Source organism: Pyrus communis, chromosome 15 (genome assembly GCF_041283825.1).
Source record: "Pyrus communis isolate YQ-2024b chromosome 15, ASM4128382v1, whole genome shotgun sequence".
NCBI classification, from domain to species: Eukaryota; Viridiplantae; Streptophyta; class Magnoliopsida; order Rosales; family Rosaceae; genus Pyrus; species Pyrus communis.
In genome coordinates, this window is record NC_142579.1 from 2,275,309 (window position 1) to 2,295,281 (window position 19,973).

General features: G+C 36.2%; 3 protein-coding genes and 1 long non-coding RNA gene across 4 annotated transcripts; 2 read left to right on the forward strand and 2 right to left on the reverse strand.

Annotated features, from left to right (window-relative positions):
• Nucleotides 1–504: 504 nt before the first annotated feature.
• On the forward strand, nt 505–4,381 carry LOC148690359 (uncharacterized). Its single transcript, XR_015957022.1, has 2 exons — nt 505–789; nt 4,265–4,381. It is a non-coding gene; the product is annotated as an uncharacterized LOC148690359 (long non-coding RNA).
• A 658-nt stretch (nt 4,382–5,039) lies between these two features.
• Nucleotides 5,040–13,610, reverse strand: LOC137728016 (fructose-1,6-bisphosphatase, cytosolic-like). Its single transcript, XM_088686599.1, has 11 exons — nt 13,209–13,610; nt 7,537–7,584; nt 7,362–7,436; nt 7,044–7,105; nt 6,868–6,934; nt 6,656–6,769; nt 6,478–6,564; nt 6,186–6,256; nt 6,004–6,069; nt 5,464–5,539; nt 5,040–5,307 (listed from the first exon to the last, which is right to left on the reverse strand). Exons 1-11 carry the CDS (start codon nt 13,365–13,367, stop codon nt 5,179–5,181), a joined length of 954 nt encoding a protein of 317 aa, XP_088542725.1. The 5' UTR covers nt 13,368–13,610; the 3' UTR covers nt 5,040–5,178.
• On the reverse strand, nt 11,306–12,756 carry LOC148690360 (uncharacterized). Its single transcript, XM_088686598.1, has 2 exons — nt 11,655–12,756; nt 11,306–11,343 (listed from the first exon to the last, which is right to left on the reverse strand). Exons 1-2 carry the CDS (start codon nt 12,754–12,756, stop codon nt 11,306–11,308), a joined length of 1,140 nt encoding a protein of 379 aa, XP_088542724.1.
• A 1,751-nt stretch (nt 13,611–15,361) lies between the features above and the next one.
• LOC137736722 (cytochrome b-c1 complex subunit 6-1, mitochondrial) lies at nt 15,362–19,192 on the forward strand. Its single transcript, XM_068475964.2, has 5 exons — nt 15,362–15,705; nt 16,264–16,332; nt 18,128–18,212; nt 18,672–18,761; nt 18,855–19,192. Coding segments are annotated over exons 2-5 (210 nt in total). The 5' UTR covers nt 15,362–15,705; nt 16,264–16,330; the 3' UTR covers nt 18,888–19,192.
• The last annotated feature ends 781 nt before the right edge of the window (nt 19,193–19,973 follow it).

The following is a 19,973-nucleotide window of genomic DNA, read 5'->3' on the forward strand; positions in this document are numbered from 1 at the left end:
TCAAATCATCAGTAACAAAATTCTTCTTACGATAGATATAACGAATTTCACAAGACCAATTTTGGTGCATAAGGGCACAACAATTCGGTACTAAACTTCCTAGATAGTAATTATCCACTTTTGCATTTGAAATCAATTGAACCACAAGAGCATAATACGAGGCAACGAGTGCTATTTTGATTATCAAAAAGAAAAACGAGTGATATTTGACAGGTCAACACAGCTAGGGAATGATATTTAAACCAGAAAGAGATTAAAAGAAGGAAAAAAAAAGGAAAGACATATCGAATTAAGTAAACATCTGTTTTCTGCCAATAAAACCAGAAAGAGATTTAAAAATAAAAAATAAAAAAAAAGGAAAGACATATCGAATTAAGTAAACATCTGTTTTATGCCATTAAAGTTTCGGGAAAACATTTGGAATTAGCAAAATGATAAGGTCTTAGAAAGAAGAGTGAACGTGGCCCTAAATTGGAGCCCTATATATACAAACCAAACATGACCCAAGCCCTAGCTAGGCCGTAATCTTATCATAATCATATCCTAATTTTCATCTCATTAATTCTTCCTCTAGATCTCTTCCCTCTTCCTCTTGGTGCTGGTGTTGTAAAAATGGGGAACACTATGGGAGACTGTGGCTGCGCCGATGCGAAAGATGCAGTGAAACCTGGTCCTGCGCCATTGCCAAAGCAACAAGATCACATCGATGCACCTTCGACGACCAAAGTGGAAGGTGATGCTGTGGCGCTCGGAGGCCCTGATAAGTCTATTGCGGTATTGCTCAAGGAGGTACGCATAAACATTTTGCATTTCTAGCAATCTAGTACTGATTTTTTCAATGATTTTATAGTTTAATTTCATGCTGAGTTCTTCTTTTACTTAATACTCATTCTGTTAAGGGTTTATTAATGGGTTTATACATGTTTCAGCTTAAAAACCCTTTAAATTTTTTTTTCGACACGTTGATCTGCCTCAGCAGTCTTGCTATATCTTATTAGTTTTTGACAATATATAGGTTTTAAATTTGTATATCTGCAAATTCTGATCAATTTTTAATGAGAAATGATTTCCCACAAAAAAAAAAATGACAAATGATCTCCAAATCTTTTTCTCCTGCACACCCCTACTTACCCTCTCGGTGGGAGAAGTCAACAAGGGTGGCTTTAAATATAATTATCCTACTCTAACTAATACTGATGCCTTTTGTGGTAAAACCTCACACCTGACGGATTTGGCAAGTGGTAACGTTGGGAACAATATTGGTGTCATTAAAGTGGAGACCCCCAAGCTTGTCAATCTAAAAAATTTCAACACGTCTTATTGTTAATTTATCCATTTGAAAAGTTGAAAAATAGACAAGTCTGTAGACACAAGAAAGTAGTATGCGAAAGCCATTCTCTTTAATTTATAGTTCTACTTCTTCTAATTCTTCTACTCATTCTCAGACTGTTTTATCTATGTCAGAAATAATCTAGTACACTTTGTTTTAAATAGGTTCTTAGTTACTTAGTACATTCTCTTCTTTGCTTTGTGTTTGGATTTGAAAAATTAGGGGAATGGTTCTCTTTCTAATTAGGTGGTTTGAATTCGAATTATTTGTAATAGCCTCTTTGCAAGTGCTCCTGTCAACAATTTTGTAATCTTATTTTGCGTATTTTCTTCTTAATTCTAATACTTTTTAATCTTTTGTCCCTTTTTTATATTCATTTGTTCCGATTAAATGAAATGTTAACTTTGGCAACATTTCTATTTGGCAATAATAAAAACCATCTGATTGTGATTTGAGTAATTAGCCCCTCATAAACTTTTCACTCACACTCACTTCATTTGTTGTAACTAATGACATTGTGTCTCGTAGTGAGGCAAAGCAATATATGTATTCTCATAGATATAAGCATGTGCTTATGTTTCGGAACTTTCATGTTTGGAATACGAATGAGTCCTTTGGTTTTAGACTTTTAAATTGTTATATCTACGAAGGTGAATTCAAATTTGAAACTTTTTAACATCGAGAAGAGACAAAGTATTACTAGACAAATAGCTTATTGGTGGCCTTTCCGTTTGTGTTTAATTCTTTTAAGTACTTCGAACAAAATGTCCATTCAATAAATACAAAAAAAATTTGTGCCTACTGAGGTGGTGAGGATTTCTGAATTTAGGGGATTTATCTCCCCATTGCTGCATTGCACGGTAAGAGTTCAAATTTTTTGTTTCCTAGTTTCCCACATCAAATAATAAATTCAAGTAAGGTAGCCATATGATTTCTGACGTTGAAATGTCATTTGTATAAATCAGATTATTCTTCTATAGAAGATTTTTTTTTTTTTAAGTATAGAAAATATAGATTAAATTTACTAAATTTACTAATTTTGATAACAAAATAGTAGTCAACTTATAATTTTTATTCTTTGATAACAAGAAAAAAAAAACTCATTTGTTTAGAATGGACCACAAATTTACATAAATTAAAGACCTAAATTGTTTGGGTACTAATGGTATTATTAGGCTCGTAAATACGTTCTTAATTTTTGGTCTAAGTTTGCTTATATCTTAATGGTTTTAAATTCACAATCATATCTATTTAATATCCATTTGCAATATAGGATTTACATGAATTATTTACAATAAGACTACAAAAAGGTAACTAAATATGTGATTTACAAAATGTAATTTCTCCAGCATTTTTCTAAACACAAATATTAACACATCACACTATCACAGTCACAGTTAATGTTTCCACTGACAACAAACAAAATGGAAGATGGTTTTTTCTTTTTAATTTGTCATTGCATGAGCGTTAAACAACGCAACAATGTTAAATTTTAGTTTCATCCCTACTTTTCCTACTTCATTGATTAAAACTTTATTTCTTTTCAATTTTTGATCAAAATCCTTAGATTTTAATAAACATCATTAATTATTTCAATAATAAAATATCTTTTGTCACATCCTGACCCAGGGCCCACCACATCCCGAGCCCGCTCCACCACCGTAGCATGATATTATTCGCTTTGGACCCCAACCACACCCTCACGGTTTTGTTTCTGGGAACTCACACGAGAACTTCTCAGTAGGTCACCCATCATGAGAGTGCTCTCGCGCACTACTCGCTTAACTTCGGAGTTCCGATGGAACCCAAAGCCAGCGAGCTCTCAAAAGGCCTTATGCTATACATATAAGGCTTATAGGATCCACTCCCCTAGACGATGTGGGATGTAACATTTTTTTATTTCTAAATATATTCATTTAGTGTTAGAAATGTTATATTTTGTATATTTATATTTATGGTTAAATTTTTAATCACATATTTTTATTTTTAGTTTGTACCCATTTTTAATTTGCAACCATTTTTTTAATTTGTACCAACTTTCTCTTCAGTTTTAATTTTTACTCATATATTAATTCCTTTTTGTGCCTATATTTTTTAAACTTTTATTTGTATTTGTACCCATATTTTTTAAATGTATTTGTACCCATTTTTTAATTTTGCTAAATGTACCCATGCTAATTATATGTATTTATTTTGTGTTTTAAACTATATCAATTTTTTTAAAATATGTTAATAATTATGTGGGTACATTATTTTTTTGCTATAATTTTTGTGAAGAACAATATTACTCTAAAATTGATTTTTAAGTATTTATTATATTATTAAAATATTATTTGAATTTGTTTAAATTTCATAATTGGTTGGAACATTAAATGCATAAATGCATGAGTTAAATCTCTTAATTAAAAGAGGCTGAGGACCTCAATCAAAATATTTAAACAAACAAGATTTCAATCTAACAATTAAGTTGATTAGAGCCCAGAACCAAAATGACCCATTTTAATAGCACTTATAGTTCTTTGTTCGACTTTTGAGCTAGTACATACATAATCTCCAGTTTTGGTGATTAAACTAAAACCTTGTGACCCAACGCTATGGGTTCAAAATTTCAGATCCCCCTTTTACAGTACAGCTTGAATCAAATCACTACCGTGCTACTACACTATATATAAATAGTTTCTTTATTTTCTTGTATTCACTCATTTGTGGCTTATCATTGGATCACAATATTACCTCTCCAATGTGAGCTATATCATTGCTAATTGTGAGTATTATTTGTGTATGCTATATCTTGTTTTTTAGATTCTAAAGTCATACATATTTTTGGTTATTATGTTTAACACAATGATTATAACCTATATAAAATTAGGCTATATCTAATATAGACATTTAGCTTGAAACCTATAATTTAACATAGTGATTCGGTATTCGCAGATCGAAGAAATGAAAGAAAACCATCGTAAAAGGCCATCTGGAGTTTTAAGTGAATCAAAACAAGAAAAGCCAAAGAATGAGGAAAAAGGATCGTTGCTAAGCCAGGGTTCAGGGTAAAGTTTCTAAAGCTGCAATCAGCCACTGAAAAATGAAGAATAAATGTTTATACATCTGTCAAGACAAAGAGACTTATTAGGACTACCTTTTTTTCAGTAGTTTTGTTCTAAAAAATACACCATTTTGTTTAAGGTCAAAAAATGTTTTGAATATTACGATCACGTCATCGTGTGTTTCCGAGATAGATTAATAAAGAGAAATTTTCGTCCAAATATTAATCAATTTTAGAGGTGTACTCTCTCTTTTTCTTAATGTAAGCACTCTTCTAGCGTTTCTTTTTTCTTTGAAACACTAATGATATTTTTCACTGATGAATCGGGAATTTGGGCTAACGCCACTTGATGAAAATGGTCAAACAGTAAACAAATTATAAAACACAAGGACCAACTTGTCAGATTGCAAGCACATGCACGATGCATGGACATTGAAATCCAATCAAGCAAATCACGCTTGACAAAAAAAATAAAGCATAAAGCAAAACACGTACATGTATCAATTAGAGCATCTCCTATCATGCTCATTATCTAATTAAATTTTAGCTAAAAATACCAGAAAGTTAGGAGCTCCGTAGAAGAGTTTACTTCAATCACACTCTGGTTTGAGGAGTTATATGGATTGGGAAAAATAAGAATATAATTTTATTTAATATCATTAAAATATTAATAATTAATTCTAAAAGCTCCTTTCTTACTCCCGGGGTTTAGCAGCTTCTAGGTGAATCCCTATCTTAGGAGGTGCATAAGAAGTGTGATTGGAGATGGATTTTTCCAAATCCTCCCCAGAATTTAGCTAGGACCTCATCTAGAAAAGCCATTGGAGATGCTATTCTTAACCCCATACAGTTGTTTAATTTCCTCGACGTCGTCATAGCTACCAAGGAATACTGGGGACCTCTCATGTATCTTGTTTGGAACCAAGTCTAGGGCCTGCAATATTAACCATTTGGTAAGTTATTATATATCCAAGTGATTCAGAAAGTTAAAAATTTAGCAAAATCTTGACGTCCTGCTTGATCAAATAACGTATATTTAGAAATAAGTTAATCTTGTAGTGTAAGGTAAAAGTATGGCCAACTAATATACCCTTTGCTTTCCAGTAAAAGCTTGACCTCCTGCTTGTTCAACCAGGTATGACATCGGGAAAACTTCGTAAAGAACTCTGTTTCAATGAGGAAATTGAATTCTTATTAAATTCCAAATCTCTTGTTACAAGAACCAATCGACGAAAAAAATTGTTACAAGAACTAAGTCCAAGAGAATTTGTGTGCAACTGTCCGCATCAGAATGTAATAAAATGACATAGTAAATAGTGTACATGTAAAATGATTCGTGTTCATTCCATAGAATCAAAATGCACGTCAAAGGCACGTAAGCCTTAAAGCACTTGGCATATCATATAAATTAGTGGGATAAAAGTTGATAAAGAGAGAGCGCGCATGTACCGCAGTTTTCCATTTGGGCTTTTCTTATCGGCAGGGTACATAAACATGCCTCCGTATAGCAATGTTCGGTGCACATCAGCAACCATGCTGCATAATTTTTATATGAAGGACGCGTAGGTTTACAATTCGATAAAAAGAGTAGCAAAATCTAGGAACAGAGATAATACGAAGAATGAATCACCTTCCAATGTATCTAAGAGACTTGGGAGATGAACCATCTTGGGGGAACTTGCATGTTTCCACATATCTGCGAGATAAAAGCATTGATTATACTAGTGATTGATTCTATTTTTTATGAGTCACTTACAATTTTAAAGTTGTTCACAATGCAAATTATGTAATTAATATTCAGGACGCATATACTTGGTAGTTTGCTCATCCCAGTTCTGTGCATTTCCTTCATTTACTGAGTAGATCTTTCCCTTCTGCGGAATCTGCACAAACTTGAAGAGTAAGAATACATCCTAGCTAGTCTCCTAGTGTTATATTGTCGTTAACTGTCATATTATATGCATTCTTCAGCTCCTAACAAATTGATCAACAGCAAGGGATAATAAAAAACTGACACTAGATTGAAATCTGTTTGTCTCCAATCCAATTTTGTCAAGTTAAACGAGAGCAATCGAGTAGATATATGCCGTTTATATATTCGCACCTTAATGTTGGAATGAGTTAATATAAATTCCCCTAGCGATGGATCAAGCGTGAAGCCATTCACTCCATTTCCAGTACTAAGCACCAGCTGCAGTTCCACGCCGACTTTATTAGCAAACATTTCACAACAGAATTGTTGCAGAGCTATAATTGAAGTTGAAAAATTGTATGTAATTTACCGTGCAAGAGCTTCCATACATGCAATAACCAGCGGCTACCATCTTGTTCCCAGGTCGCAGTACATCCTCAAGACTTGGGTTTTGCTTATCTTTCGCTACGTAAATCCCAAAGATCTGAGTGCAGGTGAATGCTAGCTTAAATATGTACTAATTAATCTACAAGCTTAATTAACGAGGCCAGTCACAAAAGAAAGGGGCTAGCCAATACTTACAGTTCCTATAGAAACACCACAATCGATGTTGGAGGATCCATCCAACGGGTCAAAAACAACAATGTATCTGCAAAACCAACAGGAATTTAGTTGAACACACCTAAGTATCTAACTATATACAACTATAGCTGTATACCCGAAAGGATATAGAAACGCAAATGGTAGAAACTAGAAACCTTCCACGCTTTGATAGCTCTACGAATATGGCCTCTTCATCCTCTTCCGAAACAAGAATGCACTGGAACAAGGTAAATTTCGAAACAAACAAACAAATTATGACGCTGACCCTAATGTAAGTCGCACTTTTCTTGTATTTACTTTGGACTTAAAACACTCAGAAGTGATCTAAACCAGCTTTCAACTGGAAGACGTGGGCGTAGGCACGTGAGTAATAACCTGACCTTTTGAGTCTAATCAACACTGAAAGTAATACAACTAATTCAGTAGTGCCAGTAACAAATTAATGATATGCTTCGAGCCTTCAACAGACTTACAGTACGGCCACTGCTAGTTAGCGCTTTCACAAAAACTTGATTCGAGAGCACATCCAATTTCTTCTGCTCTTCACCCTAAAAATGAAACAGCAGCCAAATACAGTATGCACTTTAACCAGACTACGATTCACAAAAAGAACAAATTAATATACATATAGTCATATAGGCTGCTCACCTGAACATTGGTCACTCCAGCAAGTCCAATTATTTTTGCAAGACCTGCCTGCAGATGAAAAATATAAATATGACATGAATAAATAAATAAATAGTGAATACATACTCAATTTATCTACATTTGAATACATAATTTCATTGGCAAGCTCTTTGATCAGGAAAAAATAGATATATAGCGGTTTTCTTGACAACTAGGTAGATTAATATTTGCTTAGTTTAAATTAATATAATACTGATATTGATACATATAGTTCAGACACGTGTAAGTTAGGAGTCTGATACTGTCCTAAAATGGCTCTATACATATCACATATGGGGTAATATATTAAGCCATTAGGAGAGTTTAACATTCAAAAGTATCTTATTGTTGTAAGAGGTCTCAAGTACGACTAATTCTTCCCATTAGTGTCAGGGTATTTCTCTCTTACATGATATATACCTTTTCTAGATCCTTTATCGGGTTCATGATGTCTTACTCCTGCACAGGACCTAACTATACACATTATAAGGTAAGAAAAGAAAATCAGAATTTTTATTCTTTTTGTCATTTGATCCTCTAAAGAAATATGATAGCTGAATTTCTTCTTCTTATTATGAAAGAACTAGGGTTACAACATGATATAGAGTCGCACTCTAACTTGGACCCTATACTAAAGCCTATAAACAAGGCAGTCAAAATACAAAACAAGTAAGTAAATAATTAATTAACAATTTACAATATTTACTTAACCAATTCTGTGATTCCTTCCTTAATACTCCCCCTCAAGTTGGAGTGTATGTTAATGACACCCAACTTGCTGAGTAGTGTTTCAAATTGTGTTGAACTCAATGGCTTGGTAAAAATGTCAGCTGGTTGATCAGATGTCCGTATGTAGACTGTACGAACCATTCCTTCTTGAATCTTCTCTCTTACCAAATGGCAATCAATTTCTATGTGTTTCGTCCGTTCATGAAATACCGGATTCGAAGCAATGTACATGGCTGCTTGATTGTCACAAAATAAAGTGACTGGTTGTGGATGATTCACCTTCAAATCTTTTAAAATGTTCTTCAACCATGTAATCTCACAGCATGTAGTGGCCATGGAACGGTATTCTGCCTCTGCACTGGAGCGAGATACAGTAGTTTGTTTCTTTGTTTTCCAAGAAATCGGTGCTTGACCAAGCTGAATGCAATAACCCGTTATTGATCTCCTCGTATCCTTGCATCTAGCCCAGTCAGCATCACAAAATGCCCTTAATTGCAATGATCCTGTAGAGGGTAGAAAAATACCTTGTCCAGGTGCACTTTTGATATACTTGAGAACTTTGTGTGCTGCTTCAAGGTGTGGTTGTCTAGGTTTTTCCATGAATTGACTTAGCATGTGGACGGCATATGCTAGGTCCGGCCTTGTTATAGTCAAGTAGATTAATCTTCCTACAAGCCTTCTGTATGGTGATGCATCAACTAATAGCTTTCCTTCTGTCTGTGTGAGAGAAATGTTTTGCTCTACAGGAAATCTTGAAGGTTTGGCACCTAAGAATCCCGCATCATCTAATATATCCAATGCATATTTTCTTTGGCACAAGGTTATGCCATGCTTGGACCGCGCAACCTCTATCCCCAAGAAATATTTGAGTTTGCCCAAGTCTTTCAATTTAAATTGTTGCGAGAGAAACTGCTTTGTATCCTCAATTTCTTGCAAATTATTTCCGGCCAGTATTACATCATCAACATAAACTAGCAAAGCAATGAAGTTACCTTGACGATTTCGGACGAATAATGAGTAGTCAGACCATGACTGGTGAAAGCCAGCAGCCTTGAGAGCACTAGAAAGTTTAAGGAACCATTGCCTCGAAGCTTGTTTTAGGCCATATAAGGATTTATTTAACTTGCATACTCGAGTCTCCCCCTTTCGGCCGAAACCAGGAGGCAAGCACATGTAAACTTCTTCGTCGAGGTCACCATGTAAAAAGGTGTTATTAACGTCGAGTTGATGTAAGTGCCATCCACGGACAGCAGCCACACTAAGGAGGACACGAACAGTGGTCAATTTGGCAACAGGAGCAAAAGTTTCTCTGTAATCGACACCTTCGATCTGACTGTAACCTTTCGCAACCAAGCGTGCTTTATAACGCTCGATAGTCCCATCAGGTTTCAGTTTCACCTTATAGACCCATTTGCAACCGATGGGGCGTTTGTGTTGGGGAAGAGGGACGAGAGACCAAGTGTTGTTGGCCTGAAGAGCCTCAATTTCGTGCTTCATGGCAGCACGCCAATTTGGATTTTGGACAGCCTGCAAAAATGTGGTAGGTTCTTGGATGGCTGTGATGTTAGCAACAAAAGTTCTGTGGGGTGAAGAGAGACGGTGGTAAGATAAGAAGTGAGAGAGAGGGTGAGAGGTACCTGTTGACGTGACCACGTTCGTGGAAGATGAAGGAGCAGGTCTGGACGGGAGAGATGTCTCGACGTGAAAGTCCTGCAAAAATTGGGAGATTTTGGTAGGGCGTGTGCCACGTCGTGGTGCAGATGGTATAGCAGCCACGGGGCAAATGGGGTTGGGGTTAAGAGGTGGGATTGGTGACGTGGGGTTGTTGTCCAGAGGGGTAGATGACGGTGTCGGTGTAGTGGATGGTGAGTCGGTGGAAAGTGGGGTATTGGTGGAAGGATGATGATGCATGGGAGCAAGGTTGGAATTATGAGGATGCATGGGAGCAGGGTCGGTGGGCGGTGCAGTGAGCATATCTAGTGAATGGGGTAGGATAGGAGACGTGTCATAAGACAAAGGGGGAGGTGGTACATCCATAGCACACGGTGACGATGGAAAAGGGGGGTTGGGCAAGGAACTAGGTGCAGCGGAAATATTGGAAGTGTGGTAGGGAAAATGGTCCTCAAAGAATGTGACATCCCGTGACACAAAAACCTTTTGAAGTGTGAGATCAAACAACTTATAACCCTTTTGTGCATAAGGATAACCAAGAAAAATACAACGATGTGCACGAGGGTCAAATTTTGAAGGTTTTTGTGCATGGGTGGACGCAAAACACAAACAGCCAAAAACACGTAGGTGTGTGTAAGTTGGTTCTTTGTGAAACAATTTTTGATATGGTGTTTGCCCTTGAAGGAGAGGAGTAGGTGTGCGATTGATGAGGTAGGCCGAAGTAAGGATGGCATCACCCCAAAAACGTTTAGGAAGGTTGGCTTGAAATAGTAGGGATCGAGCAACATTGAGCAAGTGGCGATGCTTGCGTTCAACGACACCATTTTGTTGTGGTGTGTTGACGCAACTAGTTTGGTGAATGATGCCTTTGAGAGTGTAAAATGTGTTTAGTTTGAACTCAGGACCATTGTCACTTCGAACTAGTTTGACCTTAGTGTTGAATTGATTTTCTACCATGTGAATGAACTGAACAAGGAGATCTTGGGTGTCAGACTTGTGTTTCATCAAATAAACCCATGTGCACCGAGTATAATCATCGACAATAGTAAGAAAGTATTTGGCACCGGAAAGAGACGCAACTTGATAACCACCCCAAATATCAACATGAATTAATTCAAAACATGACTGAGTAGAGATAGAACTTAATGAAAAAGATGATCTTGTTTGTTTGGCCAATGGGCAAATAAAACATTTATTTGAATCACAAGTTTTATTGTGCAAAAAGGGAAATAACATGGATACTTTGTGCGATGGATGCCCAAGGCGTTGGTGCCAAAATGTAGATGGTAGGGTGGTAACGGTGTTGCATGTTCCTTTCTTTGGTGGGTCGAGATAATAGAGTCCCTCCCGTTCAAATCCCATCCCAGTCATCTTCCCCGAGCGTAGGTCCTGTATGACACAAAATTGTTTTAGAAAAATGGTAATGTATAGGGAATCATAGGCTAATTTGCTAATGGATATCAAATTTAGCTTAAAGAATGGTACACATAAAACATTATCAAGAACAAGATGGGGAGAGAAAACAACTCGTCCGACATGGGTGACCGTAGCAAGGGATCCGTTGGGTAACTCAACAGTACGGTTTTCAACAGGTTTCAAGGATGTAAGGAAGGTAGGGCTACATACTATGTGGTCTGTGGCTCCACTATCCAAAATCCAAACGGTTTTCTGTCCATTACGTACAAAGGAGAAGGCTTTACCTGAAAGTTCTTCAGAGTTTGAAGAATTACCCACTTGGTTGACGAAAGAGGAGGATTTGCTCTTGTTTAACAATTGTAGAATCTGCTTACAATCCTCTTGGGAAAAAGGGAAGTTTGGCAGCACGTCTCTTTTGGCATTTGTCATGACTTGGTTGCCTTTGGAAGGACGACCTTGTTCAACCTCAGCAGCCGCCTTTCGTTTACGACAAAAATCAAAGGTGTGACCTTTCCATCCACAAAATGTGCACTTGAGATGCGCCCGACAATTTTTGGTGGTGTGGTTTGTTTTGTTGCACTTCAAACATCGATTCCCATGATCTTCAGACTCGGCTTCCCGATTTGTAGTTTTCACGGCAAACACTGCTGCCTCTGGTTGGGCAGTGCCTTTCCCATTAGAGACTTCTAGTTGACGTTCATGACGAAGAACCAAGGAATAAGCTTTGTTCACCGTGGGCAGTGGCTCGAGTAGAAGGGTATTGCTACGAACAGTGGCATACGAGTCATTCAAACCCATGAGGAATTTCATGGTTTTCTGAGTCTCCACGTAACAAGCAATCTCCTTCTTCGTTTCACAACTACAAGCGGGGATTGAGCATAGGACATCCCGTTCATCCCAAAGACTTTTCAGTTTGGTGAAATAAGAACTCACGGTCATGGTTCCTTGCACACAATCGTGGATTTCATTCTCTAAATGGAAAAGTTGTACGATATTCACATGAGAAAATCTTTCTTGCAAGTCAAGCCACATTTGACGAGCATCCTTACAATGGATAACACTGCCTGAAATTTCCTTGGACATCGATCCCAATAACCATGTCTTGACTAAATTGTTGCATCGATTCCATTGTTGCAACTCTTCGTGTTTGTCCTCACTTGGTTTCTTGATTGTGCCATCAACAAGTCCAAGTTTGTTCTTGACCGTTAAGGCCATTGTCATGGATTGAACCCATGTACCATAATTATCTTCCACCAATGGCTGCGGTACGAGAACTGCACCAGGCTGGTCCGAATGATGGAGATAGAGTGGGTGGTTTGGGTTTTCCCACTTTAGATGTGAGGCTATGCCTGAAGAAGTTATTTGTGTTTCTGGTTTGTCACCCATGGCTGCGTCGGCTTGGGTGGCTTTGTGTGTTTTGCTGTGTTTCCCAGATCAACTCTCTGGTACCATCTAAAGAAATATGATAGCTGAATTTCTTCTTCTTATTATGAAAGAACTAGGGTTACAACATTATATAGAGTCGCACTCTAACTTGGACCCTATACTAAAGCCTATAAACAAGGCAGTCAAAATACAAAACAAGTAAGTAAATAATTAATTAACAATTTACAATATTTACTTAACCAATTCTGTGATTCCTTCCTTAATAGATCCAACAAACTGCATCATCTTGTCTATCAGTGAATGAGATCGGAAACTCAAAGATTGCCAATGCAGATAGAGTTTTAAACATGCACTTTTAAAACTGAAAGTGCGGAGGAAAGTAAAAATAGATAAGATCGATAGACCAAGATTAAAAACTGAAATAAAGGCATGAAGGGCAAGAAGAAAAAAACCTTGCTAACGGAGGAGCAGACAAATTTGCAACCGAGAACAATGTGGTTGAGTAAGATAGTAAAATCGCCACGCGCCTCCGGATGCTTGGACTGCTCGTTAAGAACAAAACGAGTGATGGTCATCAGATCAGTTCTCTGAGCATCAGCCGCATGATCCATTATTAGTGAATAATGAGGATTCAGATTTCAGAGATTGTTAAAGAAGAGCACGTAGAAGAAGAAACTGAAATGATGGAATGATCGAGAACTATAAAATATGCAAGAACTAGGGTTCGACAAATGGAATTGGAGAGGCATTAGTAGATATTACATTCCACATTTTCAGGATGAGAACTTGGACTGATTAAACCACTGACGTTGCTATAGGATAAAACCAACCAACCAACTAAATACTGCAAAGTCAGATGAGATATGTCAGACTGATGAGCTACCCCTACGAAACCGGGACACCAATACTTGTTGGCTTGAGATACCGCCACATTTAGCTAATTTCCGTTCGTATAACGTGGGATCTTAACAGAGATGATAAGAATAACTTCTTGTGGCCACTCCATGATTTGTGTACAGTACTTGTACTAGTTGTGACAGAGCCTCATGGCTATTCTTTGTCATTGGATTTTTAGTTTTAGTTTTTTTTTTTTTTTTTTATTCTTTTTGTTGGATTAGATTCAAAGCACTATAACACAGTATAGATGGTTGCTCAATACGATCCATCTGAAATCCAAATGTTAAAATAAACAATAAAAGTCCGATCTTTAATTATAAAAGATGCGTTGCCTGAAAGCTACCATGAGGCATAGCACAAAAACAAAAATAGATGAAGCACGCACATCTCTTCAGTTCTAACTAGCTTCCAACTAATTATTCAGAGACCAAATCAATTTGATTAATTATAACCTTACGAAGCCGTCCTTTCAATAATACAGCAATCAAATTGAGTACATTGAAAAACAATTTGAACCAACCAGTCAATCCACTTTATCAATGCATCCTTTTTTTTTTTTTGCACGAAAAAACTCAAGAGCACTTCCACTCATCATATTTTGCAATGGCAAGGTGCCACAAACACCCTCCACCCATTGTTGTGAGCGTGGAACCATAGCTGGGGCCATGGCAATTATAGTCCGAAGCCCAGCCATGGTGGAATGACGTCATCTACGTGAACAAGTTGAATGGGCTCCAGTCAAAAGTTGGAAATGCAACGGTCTTTACCACGTGACACTTTTTGACCTTCTGATTCAAACAATAACTTCAATCTAACGATCTCGATTTTTTTTCATAAATAAATTATATATTAAAATTTGAAGTAAAAAATTCCCATTTTTGTCCATTGAAAATAAAATATGAACACGTAGCGCAACTATATTATTTCATTTGAGATAATAAGTCTGAGGTCTCACGCTGCTAATACATCACAACTTTAGAACTCCCCATCAGTTCATTGTACAAGGAGTAGCAGTACATAGATGCGATGCAAGCTATCCCGCCCTCGTATTTGATCATTCAACAATTCATCATGTCGTCTTCTCCAGGTAAGTAAAGTTATGTGTTTTGATTAGCATGAAACAATATTAAAGTTTACAACTAACTCCTAACTCCATCTTCATCTAAGCTTGTTCTTCCGATATCATTTCTGTATGAGCGAAATAGATGCCACTTTTCACATATCAAAGCATCAAAGTCGAGCCAAGCTAACCATGAAGCTTGATTGAATCGGTTTGTAGGTGGGTCGCATTAATTTTGGACATGAGTTGATAGACTAGACTCATCCACACCAGACCATAGCCCAGCTAGATGATTGCAAGTACAAGTGCACAACAAAATCCTTGTATTTGTGTTGATCTTTGTATCTATGTTAATTGGAGTCGATTAGTTTCTTGATTAATCAATTGTACATATGTATCTGGAAATGCATGTCATGCATCGAGAACATTATTTCATTTGATTTTGATATTCAATATCGATAGAAGTGATAATATCCACCGCCGATCACTTTGTTCTTTGACGAACTGACCACTTAAGAAGAAAAAGAAAAAAAAACATCACAATGTTTCCATACCATATTTCACCAATATTATCGAAATAACCATGATAAACGGTATCCATACATTAAATCGCAACCGCTCATTTGTGAAAATAATATACTAGGGAGAATCATGCAAGAAAGGAAACTACTAGAAGATGGTCAAAAACTAGAAATTAGTTAAATCTCAACCCTTCATTCGAGAAAAAGATATGAAAAGGAGAATCATGCAATGCAACGAAGGAAACAACTAGAAGATAAGATAGAAAGATCATAGACATAAAGACTGTCTATGGCATGGGCTTATGTAGTTGGGCTGGGATCCTACATCAGCCCAGGTAATTAAACGCAGCGTTATATGCTAAAGTGAAAAGTGCAAGAGTATAGCAGCTGAATTAAGCTCTGGTTCGCGATTTGTCATCTCTCTCGCAACTTCCGTAGCAGCGCAGTCTTGCGGTGGACTCAGTCTCACAGGTAAAAACCAAACCCCCATTTTCTTCTCTACTTGTTTTCGGATATCTTGGGAACCTTCGTATTTATCATATTTTTGCAATTTTTATTACAATTTTTAATCAGATCTGTTTTACTCTTTAATCCCTTTTTTCTTCTTCTTCTTTTTTTTTTCTTTTTTTTTTTAATCAAATTTTGTTTTAAAATTAATTGAATTAAACCTGTATTCGTTCATGCGAGATGTGGATGGATTTGTGGAATTGTTATGGGGTAATAAGAATTCAAAGGGTTTTGAGTATTGGGTTTTGTTTGTTTCAGATTTTTAAACTGGCATGTATGTAATTTAGTGAAGCAAAAAGCTAAGTTCTTGAATGGATTGAACTAATTTGTTTCTTTGATGGATCTAATACTAGTAATTATTAGCAGTGTTCGCCTTCGCCGCCATTGTTCTGTTTTTAATTCAAAAACACCTGCCAAGTGATAGATTTGCATTTGCTGCTCTTTTGTTTAGTGATTTGCATCTCATTATGCATTTTTCGACCTGGGTTTTGAGACATTTTTCGTGTGGGTTACATGATGCAGTCAGGTCACTTGGAGGCTCCTTTGTACCGAGTCGTGGGACTTCTCGGCTTCTCTTCGATCATTTGCTATGTAAGTATTATACTTTTGTTGTATTGTTTGAATCTGTTCTAAGTTTTGTATTTGGGATACATATGGCTTGCGCTTTGTTTTCCAATCTGAACAAGAGGCTAAAATTGTGGTTTCACTGCGGTTTGTGAACTCTTTTTTTTTCTTTTTTCCATTTTCTTTTAAAACCATTAACAAAAGGTGCTTCATGGATTTAAAAATGTTAGATGTGCAAAAAACAGTGATTTTAGTGAAGCAGATAACCCACTAGAGAGCTGAATATGTTGCATAATATCCATTAGATGGAGGGATAGATTACCAGTTTTATATATATATATATATATATCTTCCATAGAGCTCTTGATTTGCTACTCCATCAAGTTCATCCATCCAGTTAGCTTTGAAGTGGATCCTCTATTGAGGACCTGGTTCTAAAGAATGTTCCAATTAGTTCTCAATTGAAAATTCGTATTAGACGGTGATGATTAGTGAACAGGAGTTACTACTGACATTCAGCGTTAGCAACATTACAATACATAGAACTAGGCTTGGTGGCTAGCTAAGTTCTAACTCCTGCTTTTCTAACTACAAATATTTTTCCTTTATAAAAGCATGGGGCTTCTCAAATGGTTTCATATTTTCTGTTATAACATTAAAGTTAGGGTTGGAGATCTTACTTTGTCTCGTGATCATGGAAGTAAAGAAATCATATATGCTCATCTCATGATATCTTTCTTCTAATGGCTTCTCAGATGATGCTGGTTTAGATTTCATTAACTAAGTTTTAATGTAATAGATGATGAGATTTTCCATTGCTCACTGATTTCAACCAACTGAAAGATCGTGTTCAATATAGTATGTATATGTATGCGTGTGTGTGTGTAAATTGAGTCCCCGTGTGTTGAGAAATCCCTCAAATAAGGATACATCGTTGAGTTCGCTCCGAATTTTGTTTCCATGATCTGAACTATCTATGTTTTAGTTCTTCGCTCAAAGATTATCCTCACAAAAAAAAAAAAAAAAAAAAAAAAAGAGACAAATCCGAAAATGTAAGGCATCTAGCTGCAGTACAAAAACTAAACGAACACGGTATTTCAAGAAAACACTAAATGATAACCATGCAATAACGGTTTCGGATTTGGGTGATTTGTTGCAAGGGATCTTGGAGGGAAGACATGAAAACATAGAGTTTGAATCGTTTAAATACAATGCTAAGTCGGCCCTACAGAGTTGTCCCTCAATTGAAGCTTCCTATATATATAATTAGTTATTCAAGGAGGGAAAAGGAATAGATCCATAGGGTACATCGTTAAGAAGATAAAAAGTGTGCTGTAGAAAATAAGAAATAGGATACTATTTTTACCATTGTGCATTACTACAGGAATGACACAGGATAAATTGTAAGGGGTATAAGAATAGAAAGGGAATAGAAATAATCTCTAATTGACGAACACATATTCTAAAGTTAAAATGTAGGTGATAATATAATAGGTAGTTCCTAGACTTTTAGGATTAGTATCTCGCAAAAGTGGCTACGTAAATTTAAAAAAATAAATGCATGATCATTGCAGAATTAGCAGAAAACCTTGTTCTTTCCATAAAAAAATGGTCATTTCTGAATGTTCATACTGCTGGATCCTTCCCTGAAAAGTTGGTACTGGTAGCTCAATTTCATTCTACTATTATGTTTTCGCTAACGCTCTATCTGGCTTTGTTTGCAACGCCTCTATTATCGATTGGCCATGTCCGTTTTCTTTTGTCTGTGCATGTATGTCTCGTCCTATTTTTTTGTGTAATATTTTTGGTAAAATATATTTAGGGCGGACGAGGAACCTGTTGATCAAAAGAAGTACCTTGAAGAGTTGTGCAAGCCAAAGTGTGTGAAACCTCTACTCGAGTATCAGGTATGTGCAACATCCTAATGTTCTTCTACAATGAAGTGTCTTTCTCCCTTGTTTCATTACTTCGACCAGGGTAAAGGTCACCCTAGAAGACGGGCCTGACATCTAATGTCTTGGTTGCTATTAAGGCACATATCGTGAACACCAAAAACAGTTTGACAAAATTCTGAAAATAGAAAGCAACTTTTAGTTCAAGATTCAAGAGTTCAGCATAAACTCAAAATGACAGGAGATGAAAATGTCAAACGTGTAATGTAATTTACAAACAAAAACAGAAAGTTATTGAGTCATACATGTGTTAGTAGTTTGATTTCGTTGTTTAAGCATTTGTTCAGTCCTTACATGGGATGAACCAGAAAATGCAAGCCTTTCCTACCTACACGGAATCAAAGTTTGTGGCCCTAGAATTTGAATTAGTTTGCAAAGTGTGTGTAAAAAGGGTAATTTCATACTTTGTTACAGGCATGTGTTAAGAGGATCCAAGATGATGAAACCGGGCACAAGCATTGTACTGGACAATATTTTGATTTCTGGTCTTGTATCGATAAATGTGTAAGTAGTACTGTTCAATTGTCTTGAAACTCATTTAGTTTTACCGTCTTGTTTGTTCCCCTAGAAGCGTAAAACAACAATTGCACGATGCAGGTTGCTCCAAAGCTTTTCCAGAAACTGAAGTGATGTGGTGATTAGTTTTGCCCTAAAGACGGCGTTTGGTTTTTCAGTTTTGTCCTTAAATGCTTCAGAACAGCATGTTTTGTTCCCCGAACTAGGGATGGATGTGTGACATTTTAAGAACATAGAGGCACGGAATTTGTGATCAATAAAAAGTAAAGTTACGCTCTTTGGTGTGCCCGGTGCACACGGTAATTTCTTGATAGTCTTGTAAACACGAGCTAAGACGCATTGGGGCTATCCAGCTAGTGTGTCGATTGCTTATATACATGTTTCCTTGTTTTTTATGTGATTTGGAGCGTTTTACTCTTTGTTGGCCTGTATGCTTATTTTTGGTCATCTATTTGCCTTGTGTATTTGCTGGGCGGAACTTAAAACCCCTTGGAGTTAAGCGTACACAAATTAAAAACATCATACAACGTTTCTCACAGAATAGAAGGTTCGGATCGAAGACAAAACAATTTATGAAAATATGTAGGTACGTGTTTGATATCAAAGTCGTCATTTATAGGAGTTGAACTTTGAAATAATCTATTTAGTAGTACATAAGAATACAATTAGATTGTAGTACTAGATTTTAGAAGTATCTAATTACAATGGAAAATGGGTGTGAACAAGATCTGGCGATTTTACGAGCGACACGAAAACTCGACATGAAAAAAAATCAAATTATGGGTTTAGGCATAATTGGTCTGGTGTTTTATTGGTCAACCTGTTAATATGTTTTTCTCTGTAAGTCCATTCCATTCATTCATGGTACATACATCAAAAACTTGGATGCATAAAAAAGTAGAAAATTAATAATAAAAAAACTCGCCCAATTTTTTTTAGGGAATTTTAACAAAAAAAATTTCGGTACTGTTCACTTTAACGAAAAATCACATTTTTATACTAAAAAGTCAATTCTGATACTATTCATTTTACCCTTTATTTTGTCCTTATCATTAAAACTCAAAGTTTTAAAATCATTTTCATTAGTTTTTTTTTTTATTTTTTATTTTATTCTGAAACTCGTAAACAACTTTATTATCATTAAAGGCATATTTTCTTATTTATTAAAAATATTAAATTTTTTTTAACAATCTATACTAA